Below are 19,516 nucleotides of genomic sequence, written 5' to 3' on the forward strand. Positions count from 1 at the left end.
GGCTGAGGAAACCCAGCCAGAAGGGCGGGGTAGATAATAATAATAATAATAATAATAATAATAATAATAATAATAATTATTATTATTATTATTATTATTATTATTTCACGATAGTGCTGTTTGTTAATTGGAGTTATTGCATGCAAAAGTCAGAGACGAACCTAGAAGCATAACAAAAGTCCACCTACTGGTCACCTGCTATATCTGCAAGGATCACCAGACAGGAACCGGAAAAGAAATGCAAGCAGAAATCAGGGATAAAGGCTACTGTATAGAACTATACTGGCTGCTGCAAGAGATGGGGAGTTATTTCAGTTGTGCTTGAATCGGCTAATAAGGCAAAAGATAAAGGATCCCATGGCAGTTAAGTCCAGCCAAAGGCGACTATGGGGTTGCGGTGCTCATCTCACTTTCAGGCCGAGGGAGCCGATGTTTGTCCACAGACAGCTTTCCGGGTCATTTGGCCTGCATGACTAAACCGCTTCTGGTGCAACAGAGCACCGTAATGGGAACCAGAGCCCATGGAAACACCATTTACCTTCCCACCACAGTGGTACCTATTTATCTACTTGTGCTGGCATGCTTTCGAACCGCTAAGTTGGCAGTAGCTGGGACAGAGCAACGGGAGCTCACCCCATCATGGGGATTCAAACTGCTGACCTTCCAGTCAGCAAGCCCTAGAGGCTCAGTGGTTTAGACCACACTGCCACCCATGTGACTCTAAAAATTTGTTTCAATACTTGGCATACTGTATATATTATAATTTTAAATACTTGCTGATATTTTGCTTTGTTTTCATTTTAATTTCTCTCTCTCTCTCTCTCTCTCTCTCTCTCTGTGTGTGTGTGTGTGTGTGTGTGAGAGAGAGAGAGAGAGAGAGAGAGTGAGTTTTGCAACTGTGGCCTGACTTTACTGCTCATAGATAAACGCAAAAGAGAAAAGCTGTAATTTATAGTCCAGAGCAAGGTTAGCTTTCTAGATGTAATTGAACTCCAACTCCCATCAGCCCCAGCCAGCACAGCCAATAAATAGGCATGATGGGAGCTGTAGCCTAACAAACACCTGAAGGATATCAGCTTGGCTACCCAAGTCCATGTCTTGAATAATAGATTTTCCAATGGTCGGATCTCAGCGGTGTGTGTATGCGATAATAGATCTATAGAATCTTTACAACATATACTATTCTGTTGCTCACTACATTCAGTTTCTCGGATCAGATTTTTGTCCCCTTTATTATTGGAAATCTCAGGTGACTCCTTGGAAACACAGCTAATTCATTTATTGCAAGATTCTGATCCGAGTAGGTCCCTTTCTGTTGCCAGATTTCTGATAACAGTATTAGCCTGTAAAAGGAAAAATGGATTACCCTATGATTATTGATTTTGCCTAAATTATTTTGAATTATACTGATAATTTGATATTTTAAGTGCTATATTGTTCTTTAATGGAATTTAGAAACCTACGGTCTGAGTTGTACTTGATTTAAACGTAATTTAATTGATTAATTTTATCTTGTTATACCTGTGTTGCTGTATGATGTATTGAATATGGGCCTATGGCCGTAATAAACTATCTATCTATCTAAAAAAAAAAAAGCTTGGCTACCCAGGTCCAAACATTTAATGGATATCAATTAAATTGGACAATCCAGCATCATAGAGTCATAAAATTAGAGAGCTGCAAGGGCCCCTGAGGGTCACCTCGTTCAACCCCTTGCAATGCAGGAATCTCATAGTGAAGCCTTTGCTTCAGGAGCAAAGAGATGAAAGGGAAATTATGCATTTGGCTATTCATAACTTGGATTGCACTGGACTCAGCTGTGGGAATACAATGGTACCTCAGGTTAAGAACTTAATTCGTTCTGGAGGTCTGTTCTTAACCTGAAACTGTTCTTAACCTGAGGTACCACTTTAGCTAATGGGGCCTCCCGCTGCCACCACACGATTTCTGTTCTCATCCTGAAGCAAAGTTCTTAACCCGAGGTACTATTTCTGGCTTAGTGGAGTCTGTAACCTGAAGCATTTGTAACCCGAGGTACCACTGTATAGCTTGCCAACCAAAAGCTAAAACGCCAATCATAAAACGATATATTTATTCATAAAATCCCCGGTATTAGAAAAAGTGCCTAAGCTTGCAAAGAAATGTCTTGGGGCTTCAGATATGCTTGGGAATTAAAAAAAAAAAAAAAAAGCATTGGCAAACGCTAGCCTTGATACACAAATACCTGACATGCTGTGAATGGTTTGATTCTCCAGAGAAAAGGAGGGATATCAAGGACAGAGATCTGAAGACTGAAAGTATTCCCTTTGAAATGCAACAGCTTTGGTTCTTCCAGCAACTGCCCCCCTTGGTGTCTTTCATCTGAAATCACTTCCTGTAGCAGAGAAAGGGAAAACAAAGAAACAAACAGTGAGCCACCTGCAATTTCAGAACTCCTGCTTCTTCAGAAAACTGTGGCTGCTGATTTATGGGAGTGGGGGAAGGAGTGAGGAGTTGTGCCTCATCTTTATTACACATTTAAAGCAGTATCACACCACTTTAAACAGCCATGGCTTCCTGCAAGGAATCCTGGGCGCTGCCGTTTGTTAAGGGCGCTGTGAGCTGTTATGAAACCCCCTGTGTGGTGGCTTAACTGTGTCTTAACAATTCGTTTTCCAGATTTAATTTGATTTCTCTGGGAAGACTAATCCGCAACCAGGGAAAGAAACAGTTTTTCTTTCTGAGGATATCTTATTTTGTTAGTGAGAGGTATAAATATTTAGCCACATGGTTTTTGTGTATGGGGTGGTGGTAGGAACATAGGAAGCTGCCTTATACCAAAGACAGCTACATTAATAACAAAACAAAAAAAACCCCAGTGTTTTGAATGCGTTCTAAACATGCAACGCCAGATGGCACTGGAGAGCAAGAAATAAATAAATCTTAGCGGTTTCCCATAGTTTCTTTTTTCTTTTGTTATAACGATTTCATTTCTGATTTATTTATAGCGGTTTCTTTCCTGTGTGTAGATCCACCCCCAGACAGACCATCTAGTTCAGTTCTGTTTACACTGACTGGCAGTGGATCTCCAGGGTTTAAGATTGGGCCATCCCAGCCCTGCCTGGAGATGGGACCCGAGACCTTCTGGGTGCAAGATTCTCTACTAATGAGCTATGGCTAGAGCTATGGTCAAATTCACAATGGCTTTTCTTTTGTTCTTAGCTATGAACCTAAGTGGGACGCGGGTGGTGCTGTGGGTTAAACCACAGAGCCTAGGACTTGCTGATCAGAAGGTCAGCGGTTCGAATCCCTGTGGTGGGGTGAGCTCCCATTGCTCGGTCCCTGCTCCTGCCAACCTAGCAGTTCAAAAGCACATCATGTGCAAGTAGATAAATAGGTACCGCTCCAGTGGGAAGGTAAACGGCATTTCCGTGCGCTGCTCTGTTTTCACCAGAAGCAGTTTAGGTCATGCTGGCCACATGACCCAGAAGCTGTCTGCCGGCTCTCTCGGCCACTAAAGCGAGATGAGTGCCACAACCCCAGAGTCGTCCACGATTGGACCTAATGGTCAGGGGTCCCTTTACCTTTATGAACCCAAGGATGGAAGGCGATAAGCCATGCAGTGAGATGGAACACAAGAGGTAACTTGCCAGTGAAGGTGGTTTCAAAATGGCCATATTCATGTCCCTTTGACTCAGTTTGCATCATATTATGGGGTTTATGTTTTTTTGTATTCTCAGTGATAAGCATTGAGAGTTTATGTTTACATGGAGGTACCAGCCAGTCACTGTGGATTAATAAGAATAATAGCACTTCATAAAATACCCAGTAGCCTGTTGCGTACAGAAAATCCCCACTGTTAAGTGGAGACTTTGTTAAATATTATTCGATCCTTACAACAAAGTCTAAATTATAAAAAATATCTTGTTCAGGTTCATTAAAATAAAATATGGCTTCTTGTCTACATAATTTCCCTGAATGTAACAGCAATTCTGGAGTAGTAATGGCATGCTTAGGAAGATAAAAAAGAGGCAAACAAAACAGCTTGATTTAAGCTACATTGGGCATAAACTGCAACAAGATTAATCATTCAGGATGGAATGTACCGCATAGCTTCTATAAACTACAAGTTGTTTGCTTCTGTGAAGACGATTCCAAGTTTGCATTGGGTATATGCAGCACACATACACTCCAGACTAGCTTCTTCTCAGAGCAGAACAATTCTAAAATTAGTCTAATTTAGTTAGTCATGCCCATTAATTTCAGTGGGTTTACTTTGAGAAAGTCTAATGTTGGATTCAAACCCATATATCAATATAAGGTTCAAATGAGCGGGTTCAGATTTCTGCAACTCTTCCAGAACCCTAAAGGAAAGTGAAAAAATGTGGATCATAAACTTGATCTGCATTTTATATTCTGTAGCTGTCTTTCGATGGCTGCCTTGGATGGTAAAAGTCACGAAGAGCAAAAGTTCAGCCTTCTAAAATACACTTTTTTAAAAAAGCATATATATATTGAGACATTCTGCACCTTCCCTTTGGACTCCAGCCGAGCCTTTACTGCTAAACACCTGAGGTGGCAACACCAGTTTACTGTGCTAATGAAACTTCAGGCATGTTGTTTATCTTCTGTGATACAGTCTCAGTATTTAGTGGGCTCATTGCTAACTGGGGCTGTGGATCATTACAAAAATGGCATCTTAGCCCCACAAGATTGCGATGTTATATTCTTTAACATAAAGCCCCTCTTTCATAAGGGGTCTGTTAGAAGCAGACATTTAGATCCTTGGCTTATGCTGTTTGAAGATTTTTTCAGGCTTTGCCAGGATGGAAAATACTTGCTCGCTTCTTTTCTTCTTTCTTTTCTAACACAAGCTAGGGAATTCTTTTGTTTAGCCGTTTCTTTCATTTTGCACATGGGTTGTTCCAAGCCTTTCCAACCAGATGCCTTGCCAAATGCACATAACTCATTATCCCCAATATAATACAGTAGAGTCTTAAGCAGTAGCTTGGAAAACCACCTGAATTAAATAAACAAAACTGTGCACTGAACTGCATCACTTTTGCTTTGATGGAATTACATCTGCTTTTCAATCCCTAGGAACGCTACCTACCTGGGGATAAACAAAGGGATCTGGTGCTGGGACAGATTCCTGAGCTAAGGCCAAACTACATATAATAGCGTGGTTTGCACATCATTCTAATCCAAACAGTGGTTTAGCGTGGGGTCTGGAAGAAGAAATTGCAGCCGCATTACTCCTCCCCAGTATTTTTGCTGCTATGCCAAACTGAGCAAATCCATGGTTTGGCTTAGCACAGGGGTGGGGAACTTCAGGCCCTCCAAGCCTCTCCATCTGGCCCTCTGAACTCTTCCCAGCCCCCACCCCTCAAGCCACACCCTTAACCAGCCCAGTTTGCATCTTCCTTGAAGAAGAGAAGAGTTTGGATTTGATATCCCGCTTTATCGCTACCCGAAGGAGTCTCAAAGTGGCTAACATTCTCCTTTCCCTTCCTCCCCCACAACAAACACTCTGTGAGGTGAGTGGGGCTGAGAGACTTCAGAGAAGTGTGACTAGCCCAAGGTCACCTAGCCGCTACATGTGGAGGAGCGGAGATGCGAACCCGGTTCACCAGATTACGAGTCTACCACTCTTAACCACTACACCACACTGGCTCTCCACACTGGCCACACTTGAGTATTTCTGCCTGGCTGGAATATGTCCTGGGACTCTTGCCTGGGTGGGGGATAGAGAGGGGTGTCTGAGGGTCATCCACACGTCTGCCTGTCCCACTGCTTTCCCCTGAGAAAACCCCATCTTCAGAGCTGAATCAGAGCAAATGTCAATTAGGTTTTCTCTGGATTGACATTTGCTGTGATTTCATGCTAAAGAATGCAGTGGGGCAAAGGCAAAATGACTCTGATCTGTATTTTTTAGGCACTGGGCAAGCAGAGGTATGGACGAGCCCTGAGCGTGAAGATGCCAGTTTTCTGTACAAAGGTGAAATTTGCATTTGTTGCTCTAGCCACTTTCCCTCTGGCCTTGCTCACCAATCACACGTGGTTCCCAGAAGATTACCTGAGAGAAAGGCCCTCCACCCTTCCCTATTGTGTCTTCTTCTGAACCTGGGCTCTTGGTTCAGCTCTCCCAGACAAACCATAGAACTCACCATGGGTTCTGCTTAGTGGTTAGTCTGGAGAGAGTTACCGTATTTTTCGCCCTATAGGACACACTTTTTCCCCTCTAAAAATGAAGGGGAAATGTGTGTGCATCCTATGGGGCGAATGCAGGCTTTCGCTGAAGCCTGGAGAGCGAGAGGGGTCGGTGCGCACCGACCCCTCTCGCTCTCCAGGCTTCAGGAAGCTCTGCGCAACCCTCGGGAGACCGGCTCCGAGGGTTGCGCAGAGCTGCCTGCCGTCCCGGAATCAGCGCAGCTCTGCGCGGCCACCGGGAGCCGGGGGCGAAGCTCCGCCCCGCTCCCGGTGGCCGCGCAGAGCTGCCTGCAGTCCTGGGACCAGCGCAGCTCTGCGCCGCCATCCGGAGCGGGGCGCTAAGTCCCGCCCCGTTCCGGATGGCGGCGCAGAGCTGCCTGCCGTCCCAGGATCAGCGCAGCTCTGCGCGGCCATCGGGAGCGGGGCGCTAAGTCCCGCCCCGCTCCGGATGGCGGCGCAGAGCTGCCTGCAGTCCCGGGATCAGCGCACTTCTCCCCATCGCCAGCCCCAAAAGCTCGGGGGACGGGGAGGCAGAGCGTGCCTTCCCACTGTTCCCCGACCTGGTTCTTCCAGCCCCGCACCTGGGGGGGAAATAATTTTTTTTCCCTTTATTTCCCCCCAAAAAAACTAGGTGCGTCCTATGGGCCGGAGCGTCCTATGGGGCGCAAAATACGGTAAACCATGAACCTGGGTTTGGACAACATGCTATGCCTAAAGGAGGCTTTGCTCAGCACAACATAGCAGCAAAATGATTGGGGAGGAACTAAGCAATCACTGTCTTCTCTTCTTCTCTCCAGGAGTCTGTGTGCTCGATCTAAGCCATGGCTTGACTTAGCATGATATGCAAAAAAGGCCAATGTGTAGTTGGATGCAATTTTGTCCAGACACTTATTCTTATTTCTCTCTCTCTCTCTCTCTCTCTCTCTCTCTCTCTCTCTCTCTCTCACACACACACACACACACACACACACAACAGCTGCAGGAGTAGCAAATTGGCAGGTGTGCAGATGATGCTTAACCTTTTCACTTGAGGTGGTCTCTCTGCTGCCTGCTTTTTCGTTTAAAACATGTTGGTGAAGAAATGCACATAACTGTGTACCACCTGCCACTAGTCCTTAAAGAGAGGGACAGTATAGGCAGGTGCAGCCAAGGTGGTCCCCTCTAGATCTTGCTGGAGTACAATTCCCAGCATCCCTGATCACTGGCCATGCTGCTGAAGCTGATGGGAATTGTAATCCAACAACATCTGGAGGGGCACTAGCTACATCTAACGTAGCAATTACTGGGCTACTGGCATGTGCATTAATTCCAAGACTGATACTGAAAACATGCTGGGTGGTGGTGTATTTAAATAAAGAAAAGGAAGGGGAGGTGGATGCAGAGGTTCAAAGCAGAGGTGAGCATAGAATGCCCTGATTCACTGCTTTCAACGTGTTTCTAGGAAATATTTTGTTGTTTAGTCGTTTAATCATGTCCGACTCTTCGTGACCCCATGGACCAGAACACACCAGGCACTCCTATCTTCCACTGCCTCCCGCAATTTGGTCAAACTCATGTTAGCAGCTTCGAGGACACTGTCCAACCATCTCGTCCTCTGTCGTCCCCTTCTCCTTGTGCCCTCAAACTTTCCCAATGTCAGGGTCTTTCCCAGGGAGTCTTCTCTTCTCATGAGGTGGCCAAAGTATTGGAGCCTTAGCTTCATGATCTGTCCTTCCAGTGAGCACTCAGGGCTGATTTCCTTAAGAATGGATAGGTTTGTTCTTCTTGCAGTCCATGGGACTCTCAAGAGTTTCCTCCGGCACCATAATTCAAAAGCATCAATTCTTCAATGATCAGCTGTCTTTATGGTCCAGCTCTCACTTCCATACATCACTACTGGGAAAACCATAGCTGTAACTATATGGACCTTTGTTGGAAAGGTGATGTCTCTAATTTTTAAGATGCTGTCTTGGTTTGTCATCACTTTTCTCTCAAGAAGCAGGCATCTTTTAATTTCGTGACTGCCGTCACCATCTGTAGTGATCATGGAGCCCAAGAAAGTAAAATTTCTCATTGCCTCCATTTCTTCCCCTTCTACTGTATTTGCCCGGAGGTGATGGGATCAGTGGCCATGTTCTTAGTTTTTTTGATGTTGAGCTTCAGATCATAAATCCCATGCATTCAGTGGGGAATTACTCCCAGCTAAGTGGGCACATGATTGCAAGCCTTATTTATTATATAAAATCAAAACTCTCGTGTCAAAGTCCCCATTCCAAATAGAACAGGACGGGGTGGGGCAGGGCAGGGCAGGGGGGAACTAAGAAAAGAAAAGTTGTAGAGCTGTGTCAAAATCTGATCAGTATAGGATATTTTAGGTCAAGGATGGGGGCACTTCTGGACCTCTGGATGTTGCTGGACTCTAGCTCCCATCATCCTTGACCACTGGCCAAAGCAGATAGGGCAAATGGGAGTTGGAGTTCCAGTTGGGAAGCCACAGGTTTTCTACTCCTGGATTCAGTCCCTGTTTCATACCATGATCAGTTTTTTGCATAAGCATGTATAAAATATTGAAAACTAAAATATCTGAGCAATGAAGAAGCATTCACAAAAATCTGAAGAGATTTTCCAGCCTTACCTGAAATGCACAGGGAGTGTTATCGATGCAATACACTCTTAGACTGTAATCCAGTGAGTTGCAAGACATGCAGCCAAAGACTGCTACTTTCAGTTCTTTAACGGAACAGTCAGAGAGGGGCTCCCCAGTGAGGGCATAAGTTCCAAAAGAGTCCAAAAGAATGTGGCAGGCATATGGGTCCAGGAGGCAGTAACAGGAAGTAGTTTCTTCTTCCACAGACATGACTTCCTGTTTTTTTAGGGGGAGGGATGGAAAAACAAACCGCATTAAACATATATTCCAAACTTGGCACAACTCTTAGAATACGTTAACATTTCTGCTATTTTCTTAATATTAGCATATCCTATAAAGAGCTTTCATAGGAGACAGTTACTGTGATCCAGTAGACATGAGATAGTGGAGTCAGAAGCTGAAGACCAGGGGTCAGCAACCTAAGCGGCCCACATTTAACCAGCCCACGAGCTGCCCCTGAACCGAGCCGCCCACTCAGTGAGTCCCCGCATGCTGTGCTAAACCGGCACAGTGCAGCGCGGGGACTCGCTTCTGCGGCGCTGGAAATTGTGTCTGCGCAAACACAAAAAATTGCATCTGCGCAGTCGCAGATGCCGGCGCAATCCGGCCCATGGAGGGATCTCCACTGGAGTGAACCGGCCCAGGAGAGGTAAACCTTGCTGACAGCTGTTCAAGACCAAAAATAGGTAGGAGGAGCCAACTGGTTGGATCAAAAGGTTTCCTTCTGATGGAAAGAGCTTTCTCCAATGGAGAAGCATGCCTTCCATTGGAAGATGAAATCTCTGGTTCCAAGGGAGTGTTTTAGCTAGGAGTGGGGGCACTTGTGGGCCTTCGTATGTTGTTAGATTCCAACTGTAATCAAACCTTTGTGGGCTTTCCATTGACTTACATACGTTTCCCTTTTTTTAAGGGAAATTCCCTTATTCCGAATAGGATTGCTCGCAAGAAAATGGAAAAGTTGACAGCTATGTTGACTTATGGGCTTCCTATTCTGCTTGCAAGCTTCCCATCAGCACCTGGTAAGATTCTTGGCAGTGGCGTAGCGTGGGTTGTCAGCACCCGGGGCAAGGCAAGTAATTTGTGCCCCCTAACCCGTGGATTTGCGCCCCCTTACCCGTGGATTTGCACCCCCTAACCCTAACCCCCAGATGTTGCGCCCGGTGCGGCCGGGCCCCCTGCACCCCCCACGCTATGCCACTGATTCTTGGTCTGATCCAGCAAGGCTATGCTTATGTTTTTATGACAGAAGTTGGAATCCAGCAAAATCTAGAGGGCCAGAAGCTTTCTCTCCTTTTCCTAAGCCTGGCACACAGACATTAATCTTTCCCTGGTTGCAGTTTCTACTAGTTTATAGGGTGTTTTTAATGAACTCTTTGTATTTTGATAACAAAACTGTCAATGTGATTATGGCTGGAGCTCACCAAAAGGCTTCACCCAGTCTCACAAGCAGCCTGGGGTCTACTGAACCCTGAACCCCGGCTCCCTAAGTTCAAAAGAGATTCAGACTCTTTCTTAAGCAGGATCTCACGGTGCCACATGGCAAGCAGTTTTTAAATCTGAAATGTTGCCTTGGCCACCTCTTCTACCATATGCTGGAAATTTTCAACATATGTGATTTTTGGATGGGGGGGACGACTTCTGGAGGCACCAAAAACAACAGGCAACAGCAGGTATGCTTTAAAGACAAGAAAAGAAATGCAGCAAAACAAAACAAAAAGAGAAGGCTAATGATTTTACAGAAAAATAATGCAGAGCTAAGTTGGTTTTGTCTGTCACGTCTGCTCTGAGAAACTGAAAATGTTATGTGGGAAAACAGAGCTGTAATGAGCAATGGGTCTGTTTTCCATCTCCAAATTTAGAAAGATGCCTGATCCTATACGTGCTTGCTCAGAAATAAGTTTTATTATCCCCAAAATAAATGTGCATAGGATTAACACCCAAACTACTTAAAACAGAGAGGAAGAATCTGTGGTCCTCCAGATGTTGTCTGACTGCAACTCCATACCCTCCAACATTTCTCTGATATGTTCCCATTCCATAATGATAATTTCACTATTTATACCCCACACATCTTACTGGGTCACCCCAGCCCTCTGGGCAGCTTCCAGCATATAAAAAAATATAATAAAACATTAAACATTTTCCAGCGACATCCCTGGAAAATAGGGACATTCAGAGGGTCTGCAACTCCTAACATCTATAAACATTGGCTGTGTTGGCTGTGATGATGGGAGTTGGAGTCCAACAACATCTGGAGGGCCCAAAGTTCCCTATGCTTGATTTAATGCAATGCCAACCTTTGTTTTTAATGTACTGTGTTTCCAATAAGTCCATTCATATTTTGTGTGTTGGCCTACTGGCACAGTGCCAGGGATACTCCCTATTCACTGAATCTTGCTAAATAATTTTGTTATTCTATTTCTCTACATATGTTTGCCATGGTTTATTGTCACACCATGATGACATTCGGAGCCACCAGGGCAGACTGAATCGACACATGTAAGCCAGCCCTGCAGAAATCCACCTCAGAGCCCAAATGGTTCACCTCCAGAGCAGGAGGACAAAAGGCTGAGACATTGCCAAGGCCTTCTGGGGAAGGCTGTGTGGAAGATGTAAGTTTAATGCACATTAAATAGGTGTGGCAGATTAACTTGTGACTAGGCCTTGTGACTAGATCATGAATATCAGGTCTGTGACTCAACAGAGAAGCTGTAATTTGAGTATTTGCCTGTGTGTATATATGTAAATGAGAGTGTTTGCAACACAGAGATACACGCAGGCAGTTCCCAGCATGCAACAGAGGGCAGAAGACGCAGCATGTGGTTTTTGTTTTTTTTAAATTTCTGCTTTAGCAGAGAAGCTACGTTTTAGTTAAGATGTTTAAAACCTCACCTGGGATCAGTGTGAGCAAAGTTTGCAAGACTGAAACTTATTGCTTCTTCTTCTTGTTGTTGTTGGAAGAAAATATATAAAATACTAGGGGGTGACAAGCAGAGCGAATGAGGGGGTCACCCCTAGTATTATATATATTTTCTTCCACTAGGACTGGGGTGAACATCCTGTAGCCCTCAATATCCCAAAGCTGCCCTGAAAACCTTTGCAATAACAATTCAAGTTTTTCCCCCCTCCCAAGCAAATATATTTTATTTTATTGGAGTGCAGAGCTGATGAATCTTCTCTCTTATCAATGAATGCAAGCAATGAAAACCCCACAAGGACATCATATAGCCTTCCATCATACAAGTAGGGTAGCCTGCTGAAACGTATTTTGAACTGTTGATAATCTGCTTTGGGATGATTATTGCATTTCCAGCGTATGTTGGAACCAAAAGGAACAAGTACCATCCTGGCTTTAAAATTGGTAGAAGAGAGGATGCGTAAAATAATATAGCAAAGAGGAAGTGAAAAGCAGAGGCAGACAACATGGTCTCCTCCAGATGTGTAGAACAACAACTGCCACCGGCTCCAGCCAGCATGCCTGATGGTCAGGGATGTTGTGAAGTGGTGGTCTGCAAAGGCTGGAGAGCACCACATTTGCTACACAACCTGCATGAATCATTCCAGATGCATCTTGGGAGTAGAAAAACATGGTGGTGTCCAGAGACCTTGTCCTGGTCACCACAGCTTCTGTCTTAAACACCAGAGGGGAGGGAATGGTAAGATCCGTTTTTTTTAACATAATTTTTATTGAGTTTTCCAAAATTACATAAACTTCATAACTACCATATTGCTCAGAGTGAGCATCAACCTCATTCCCTTCCTCTTTCTCACTTCCACATTTTTTATCAAACCGTTGGCATTTCTATAGCCACTTCTTTACTATATATTAACTTTTATCCTTCACCCTCTTATATGTAAATTAGCTCCTTAATTTCACATTACCAAACATTTCATGTTAAAGCTGCAAATGTTTTCAAATATTTACAATTTTCTTTCAAATAAGTTATAAATTTGCTCCAGTCCTTAAGAAACAATTCATCGCGCCAATTTCGTATCTTCCCTGTTAACTTTGCCAATTCAATATATTCTACCATCTTTAGGGAATGGTAAGCTCCAGTTGTCAGAGAGGAGAGGAATCACCACTATAGCAAGTGTCTCCCTGAAACCCAAATGACCAAATCAGGTGCCCTAAGCTGAAATTGAGTGGCAGTTCTATCTAGGATTTTTTATCTTCACTAGATTTGTTTTGTTATTCACTCCTTAAAACCACACTATTTGATAAAATCACATTGGTCCACTACTCATATTTGTTGTTTCTGTTTCTTTATTTCTTTTCGCTTTGGATGCTGCCTCGGTGGCCACCACAAGCTGCTGCTTTGGCAATGTGTGGAGCTTGGCTGGCACCATTGGTACATATCTTTAGGCACCAGGCAAAAGCAGTCCTCTTTTGCCAGGCCTTTGGCTGATTAAACCATCTGTGTCCGTGTGGCAGGAGGTTATTGTTTTTGTTTGGTATGCATTTTTGTATTATAAACTGCCCTGTGATCTTCGGATGAAGGTCAGCACAGAAATTTAATAAGTCATCTTCATCAAGGGGAGGAGCTTATCAGAGTTTGCAGGGCATCAGTTGAAGAAGGAGCAAAAAGGGTTTTCTTGTGTGTGTGTGTTTCTTTGTGGCTGATTAGCTGTTTTCCCTGTGTAAAGGTCAGAGGGGGCAGGGTTTCTGTTGAGGCAGGGGATTAGCTGTGGGAGGAGCTTATCAGAGTTTGCAGGGCAGCGGCGCGCGCCGTTAGATCCATCTTTTAGATTTAGGGGAGCTAGTCTCAAACGTTTGTTGGGGGAGACCTAGGTTTTTTTTATGGTGGGGGAAGTTATTTGTCCTGTCTTCAAGCTTTTTATGATGGAGGACCTCTGTAGCCAACCCCAACGACACGATCTCAAGATGGAAGGGGAGGGAACAGCTGCAGTCGCCTGCGATTCCTGCGCAATGTTTGCCATCTTGCCAAAGGTTGCAGGCAGCTTTACCTGCAGCAATTGCATGTTGATTGCCCTCTTAAAAGACAAAGTCCAGCAACTGGAGGAACGTGTAGCTACGCTCCAAAGAATTAGAGAGCTGGAGCTCTTCTTGGAAGCAACAGAGCACACCGTCTCCACCAAGGAGGAGACAGGGGACTCCCCTGAGAAGGAGTCTAGTTCACCAACACAGGAGCCAGATATATGGAGAAACGTGACTCAAAGAAGTAGGAGGCCCAGGGTTCACTCTGATTGCTTAGAAATACACAATTGCTTTGAGGTCCTCTCCCCTAGCATGGAAGACGAAGAGCAGACTCCATTTGAGGATCTCTCCCTCATTTTAGTCGATCAGGTATATGAAGACGAGCAGCAAAGTCAGTCCTCAGGGAATGTGCAGGCGACCTTGGAACGGACAGCTCACGGAAGAACCCTGACCAAACCCAAGAGGAGGCGTGTAGTGGTGATAGGGGATTCCCTACTGAGGGGAACAGAAGCAGTGATCTGTGGGCCTGACAAGATGTCTCGGGAAGTGTGCTGTCTCCCCGGGGCTAAGATCCAAGATGTAACTGAACGACTGCAAGGAATCATAAAACCCACTGACAAATACCCCTTCCTCTTGGTTCATGTGGGAACCAATGACACTGCAAGCAATAGCCTCCAGAAGATCAAAAGAGACTACGAGGCTCTCGGCAGGAAATTGAAGCAACTAAATGCACAAATTGTCATCTCATCTGTCCTCCCAGTTGAACGACGTGGCCCAGGGAGAGAGGGGAAAATAGTGGAAGTGAACAGCTGGCTTCGCAAATGGTGTAAACAGGAACGGTTTGGATTCTTAGATCACGGACTGCAGTTTCTTGAAGATGGACTTCTGGCAAGTGATGGGCTGCACCTCACAACGGTTGGGAGAAATGTTTTTGCCAAAAATCTCAGAAACCTCATCAGGAGGGCTTTAAACTGACTAATGTGGAGGAGGGAGACAGTGCTCCTGAAGGTAGGAGTCTATCAATTAATGAAGATGATCATCCAAATGTCATAGACCAAATGGAGCAAACAGCACGCGGACCTAGTGGTGGGAGGAAAAAATCCTTAAATAAGAGACACGGGGGAATGATTAATGGACTTCAATGTCTGTACACTAATGCGCAAAGCATGGGAAATAAACAAGATGAGCTTGAGCTCTTGGTACAGCAAACTAAATATGACATAATAGGCATCACTGAAACCTGGTGGGATAAGTCCAACGATTGGAATGTAATAATGGGGGGGGGGGGTACAATCTATTTCAGAGAAACAGACCAGACAAGAAAGGCGGAGGAGTGGCGTTATATGTCAGGGATGTGTATACCTGTGAAGAGATCCAAGATTTAGATCCTCAAAGCCAAAGTGAGAGCATTTGGGTCAAAATTAAGGGAGAGAAGAATAACAGAGACCTCATTGTGGGAGTTTACTATAGATCCCCAAGCCAAACAGAGGACATAGATGATGCCTTCCTGGAACAGATGGCCAAGCATGCAAAAGGAAGGGAGATAGTAGTAATGGGGGACTTCAATTACCCGGATATTTGTTGGACGTCAAACTCAGCCAAGAGCATAAGGTCAAACAGATTCCTCACTGGCCTTGCAGACAACTTCATTGTCCAGAAAGTGGGAGAAGCAACAAGAGGAACAGCCATTTTAGATCTGGTCCTAACCAATGTCGATGACCTGGTTAGTGGGGTAGAAGTGGAAGGATCATTAGGCGCGAGTGATCATGCTCTTCTGAAGTTTACTATACAGCGGAAAGGAGCAGCCAAGCATACTAGGACTCAATTTCTTGACTTTAAGAAAGCCGACTTCATAAAATTTAGAGAAGTGCTGGGTGAGATCCCATGGACAACAATACTAAAAGGAAAGGGAGTTCATGATGGCTGGGAGTTTGTTAAGAGGGAGATACTAAAAGCACAACATCAGGCAATACCAATGAGACGGAAACATGGAAGGTGCCTAAAGGAGGCAGGGTGGCTATCTAAAGAACTTTTAACTGAATTAAGATTAAAAAAGGATGTGTACAAAAAATGGAAAAGGGGGGAAACCACCAAAGAGGAATTCAAACAAATAGCCAGCACGTGTAGACACAAAGTCAGAAAAGCTAAAGCACAGAATGAACTCAGGCTTGCTAGAGAGGTTAAAAGCAACAAAAAAGGCTTTTATGGGTATGTTCGTAGCAAAAGGAAGAACAAAGAAACAGTGGGGTCACTCAGAGGAGAAGATGGTGAAATACAAACAGGGGACACAGAAAGGGCTGAACTACTCAATGCCTTCTTTGCCTCAGTCTTCTCCGATAAAGAAAACAATGCCCGACCTGAAGAATTTGGAGCAAATGATTCAGCAAAGGAAACACAGCCCAGAATAACTAAGGAGATAGTACAAGAATATTTGGCTAGTTTAGATGTATTCAAGTCTCCAGGGCCAGATGAACTGCATCCAAGAGTATTAAAAGAACTGGCAGATGTGATCTCAGAACCACTGGCAGTCATCTTTGAGAATTCCTGGAGAACAGGCGAAGTCCCGGCAGACTGGAGGAGGACAAATGTTGTCCCTATTTTCAAAAAGGGGAAGAGAGGACCCAAATAATTACCGCCCAGTCAGTCTGACATCAATAGCAGGGAAGATTCTGGAGCAGATCATTAAGCAAACAGTCTGTGAGCACCTAGAAAGGAATGCTGTGATCACCAATAGTCAGCATGGATTTCTGAAAAATAAGTCATGTCAGACTAACCTGATCTCGTTTTTTGACAGAATTACAAGCCTGGTAGATGAAGGGAACGCAGTGGATGTAGCCTACCTTGATTTCAGCAAGGCATTTGACAAGGTGCCCCATGATATTCTTGTAAAGAAGCTGGTAAAATGCGGTCTTGACTATGCTACCACTCAGTGGATTTGTAACTGGCTGACTGACCGAACCCAAAGGGTGCTCATCAATGGTTCCTCTTCATCCTGGAGAAGAGTGACTAGTGGGGTGCCACAGGGTTCTGTCTTGGGCCCGGTCTTATTCAACATCTTTATCAACGACTTGGATGATGGACTCAAGGGCATCCTGATCAAATTTGCAGATGACACCAAACTGGGAGGAGTGGCTAACACCCCAGAGGACAGGATCACACTTCAAAACGACCTTGACAGATTAGAGAACTGGGCAAAAATAAACAAGATGAATTTTAACAGGGAGAAATGTAAAGTATTGCACTTGGGCAAAAAAAATGAGAGGCACAAATACAAGATGGGTGACACATGGCTTGAGAGCAGTACATGTGAAAAGGATCTAGGAGTCTTGGTTGACCACAAACTTGACATGAGCCAACAGTGTGACGCGGCAGCTAAAAAAGCCAATGCAATTCTGGGCTGCATCAATAGGAGTATAGCATCTAGATCAAGGGAAGTAATAGTGCCACTGTATTCTGCTCTGGTCAGACCACACCTGGAGTACTGTGTCCAGTTCTGGGCACCACAATTCAAGAAGGACACTGACAAACTGGAACGTGTCCAGAGGAGGGCAACCAAAATGGTTAAAGGCCTGGAAACGATGCCTTATGAGGAACGGCTAAGGGAGCTGGGCATGTTTAGCCTGGAGAAGAGGAGGTTAAGGGGTGATATGATAGCCATGTTCAAATATATAAAAGGATGTCACATAGAGGAGGGAGAAAGGTTGTTTTCTGCTGCTCCGGAGAAGCGGACACGGAGCAATGGATCCAAACTACAAGAAAGAAGATTCCACCTAAACATTAGGAAGAACTTCCTGACAGTAAGAGCTGTTCGACAGTGGAATTTGCTGCCAAGGAGTGTGGTGGAGTCTCCTACTTTGGAGGTCTTTAAGCAGAGGCTTGACAACCATATGTCAGGAGTGCTCTGATGGTGTTTCCTGCTTGGCAGGGGGTTGGACTCGATGGCCCTTGTGGTCTCTTCCAACTCTATGATTCTATGATTCTATCTGGGGAAAATAAAATGGCAGCCACCAAGAGACAGATATGGAAGAGATAACCCCCGCCCCTCAAGTGAATGAGGAATGGGTTCAAATGTGGCAACAAATAAGACCCCCATTTGTTACCCTTCGCTCTTCATTTTGTAACCAATGAAAAGTGAAGCAAATTGGCTCCCATCACGTTCAGATTTCTTTTTTAAAAATTGATATAAAATGGATGCTCACTCTGAGTTCTGCTAAAACCAGGATTTGGGATGTAATAATAATAATAATAATAATAATAATAATAATAATAATAATTTGGGATGGAAGTGGGGAGAGCACAGTTTCAAAGACTATCAATGTTCACCTCAAAGTTAGAGTAGCATAATGGTTAGACTAGGATCAAGGGAGGTAAAGGTAAAGGTAAAGGGACCCCTGACCATTAAGTCCAGTTGGCGGATGACTCTGGGGTTCTGTGCTCATCTCACTCTATAGGCTGAGGGAGCCGGTGTTTGTCTGCAGACAGCTTCCGAGTCATGTGGCCAGCATGACTGAGCCACTTCTGGTGAACCAGAGCAGCTTATGGAAACCTGGGTTCAAATCCCCCCCCCCGAAGCTCTCTGCTCGAACTCTGCATCACCCACACTCGAACTCTGCATCACCCACACTCAGCCTAACTTACATCACATGGCTGTTGTGCAGATAAGGGAGAGAAAACTTTATGTGCAATTACAAGCTCCTTGTAAGGGAAGCGGGTGGCGCTTTGGGTTAAACCACAGAGCCTAGGACTTGCCGATCAGAAGGTCGGCGGTTTGAATCCCCGCATTGGGGTGAGCTCCCATTGCTCGGTCCCTGCTCCTGCCAACCTAGCAGTTCGAAAGCACCTCAAAGTGCAAGTAGATAAATAGGTACCGCTCCAGCGGGAAGCTAAACGGCATTTCCATGCGCTGCTCTGATTCACCAGAAGCGGCTTAGTCATGCTGGCCACATGACCCGGAAGCTGTACGCCGGCTCCCTTGGCCAATAAAGCGAGATGAGCGCCGCAACCCCAGAGTTAGCTACGACTGGACCTAATGGTCGGGGGTCCCTTTACCTTTACCTTTACCTTTACAAGCTCCTTGCATGAAGAGCGGGATATAGAGAAGCAAAAATAAATAAATAAAAGCAGGGTCACGCTTAAAGGTTCTTTCTTAAACGGATGCTATTGAGCTAGTTTTACACAGATGGAAGGTTTCAGTGAAATGAATCCAAGGGCTGTGCAGACTGAATCAGCACAAGTGTTTCCAGCAAGAAATCCAATGCCATCAGAAGGTAGTGGCAATGACAACACATTAGCAATTTTAGCACAGCTTCACATTCTCCGATTTGTCTTTAATCCCCCGCCCCCTCAAAACAAATGATCCCTCAGGTAGAGGGATCATTTGGAACATCAAAGACAACAAACAAGACACGGGCAAGATTCCTTCACCATGTTATTCACCAGGATAATGTTTATTCTAATGAAGTCTTCCATCTTATGTGTTGCTCCACTGGCCTGAGCCATTAATTCAGTGAGTGGATGGGAAGAGGGATTTGCAATTCCTCTTTTTGTCATGAATACTTGGATGAGAGCTGAATGTAATTTCAAAGAGCACCTAGAATGGAGCAATTCCCTGTAGGGAAAAGGATCCACAAATCTGCTCACCACACTCACTGTGGTGAGGTTTCCTTGCTCTTCTGGTGAGTGGGATGTTGGGATGGGAAAGGAATGCAGTTTGGCTTGCATTCTCATAAGAAGCTACCTGATTCACGTAACACAAAGTAAAACAC

General features: G+C 44.8%; 1 protein-coding gene across 3 annotated transcripts in view; it reads right to left on the bottom strand.

The window, feature by feature from the left end:
- UNC5D (unc-5 netrin receptor D) overlaps nucleotides 1-19,516 on the bottom strand; it is a 451,316-nt gene that overhangs the window by 25,538 nt on the left and 406,262 nt on the right. For all 3 annotated transcript variants that reach the window (XM_082200306.1, XM_082200305.1, XM_082200304.1), the window contains 2 exons: nucleotides 8,804-9,031; nucleotides 2,225-2,374 (listed from right to left, as the gene is read on the bottom strand). In XM_082200306.1, the coding sequence (XP_082056432.1) occupies nucleotides 2,225-2,374; nucleotides 8,804-9,031 (378 nt within the window). The remainder of the gene's footprint in view (nucleotides 1-2,224; nucleotides 2,375-8,803; nucleotides 9,032-19,516) is intronic.

The sequence above is a fragment of the Podarcis vaucheri genome, assembly GCF_965113315.1.
Source record: "Podarcis vaucheri genome assembly, chromosome: 15".
In the NCBI taxonomy this organism is placed as follows: Eukaryota; Metazoa; Chordata; class Lepidosauria; order Squamata; family Lacertidae; genus Podarcis; species Podarcis vaucheri.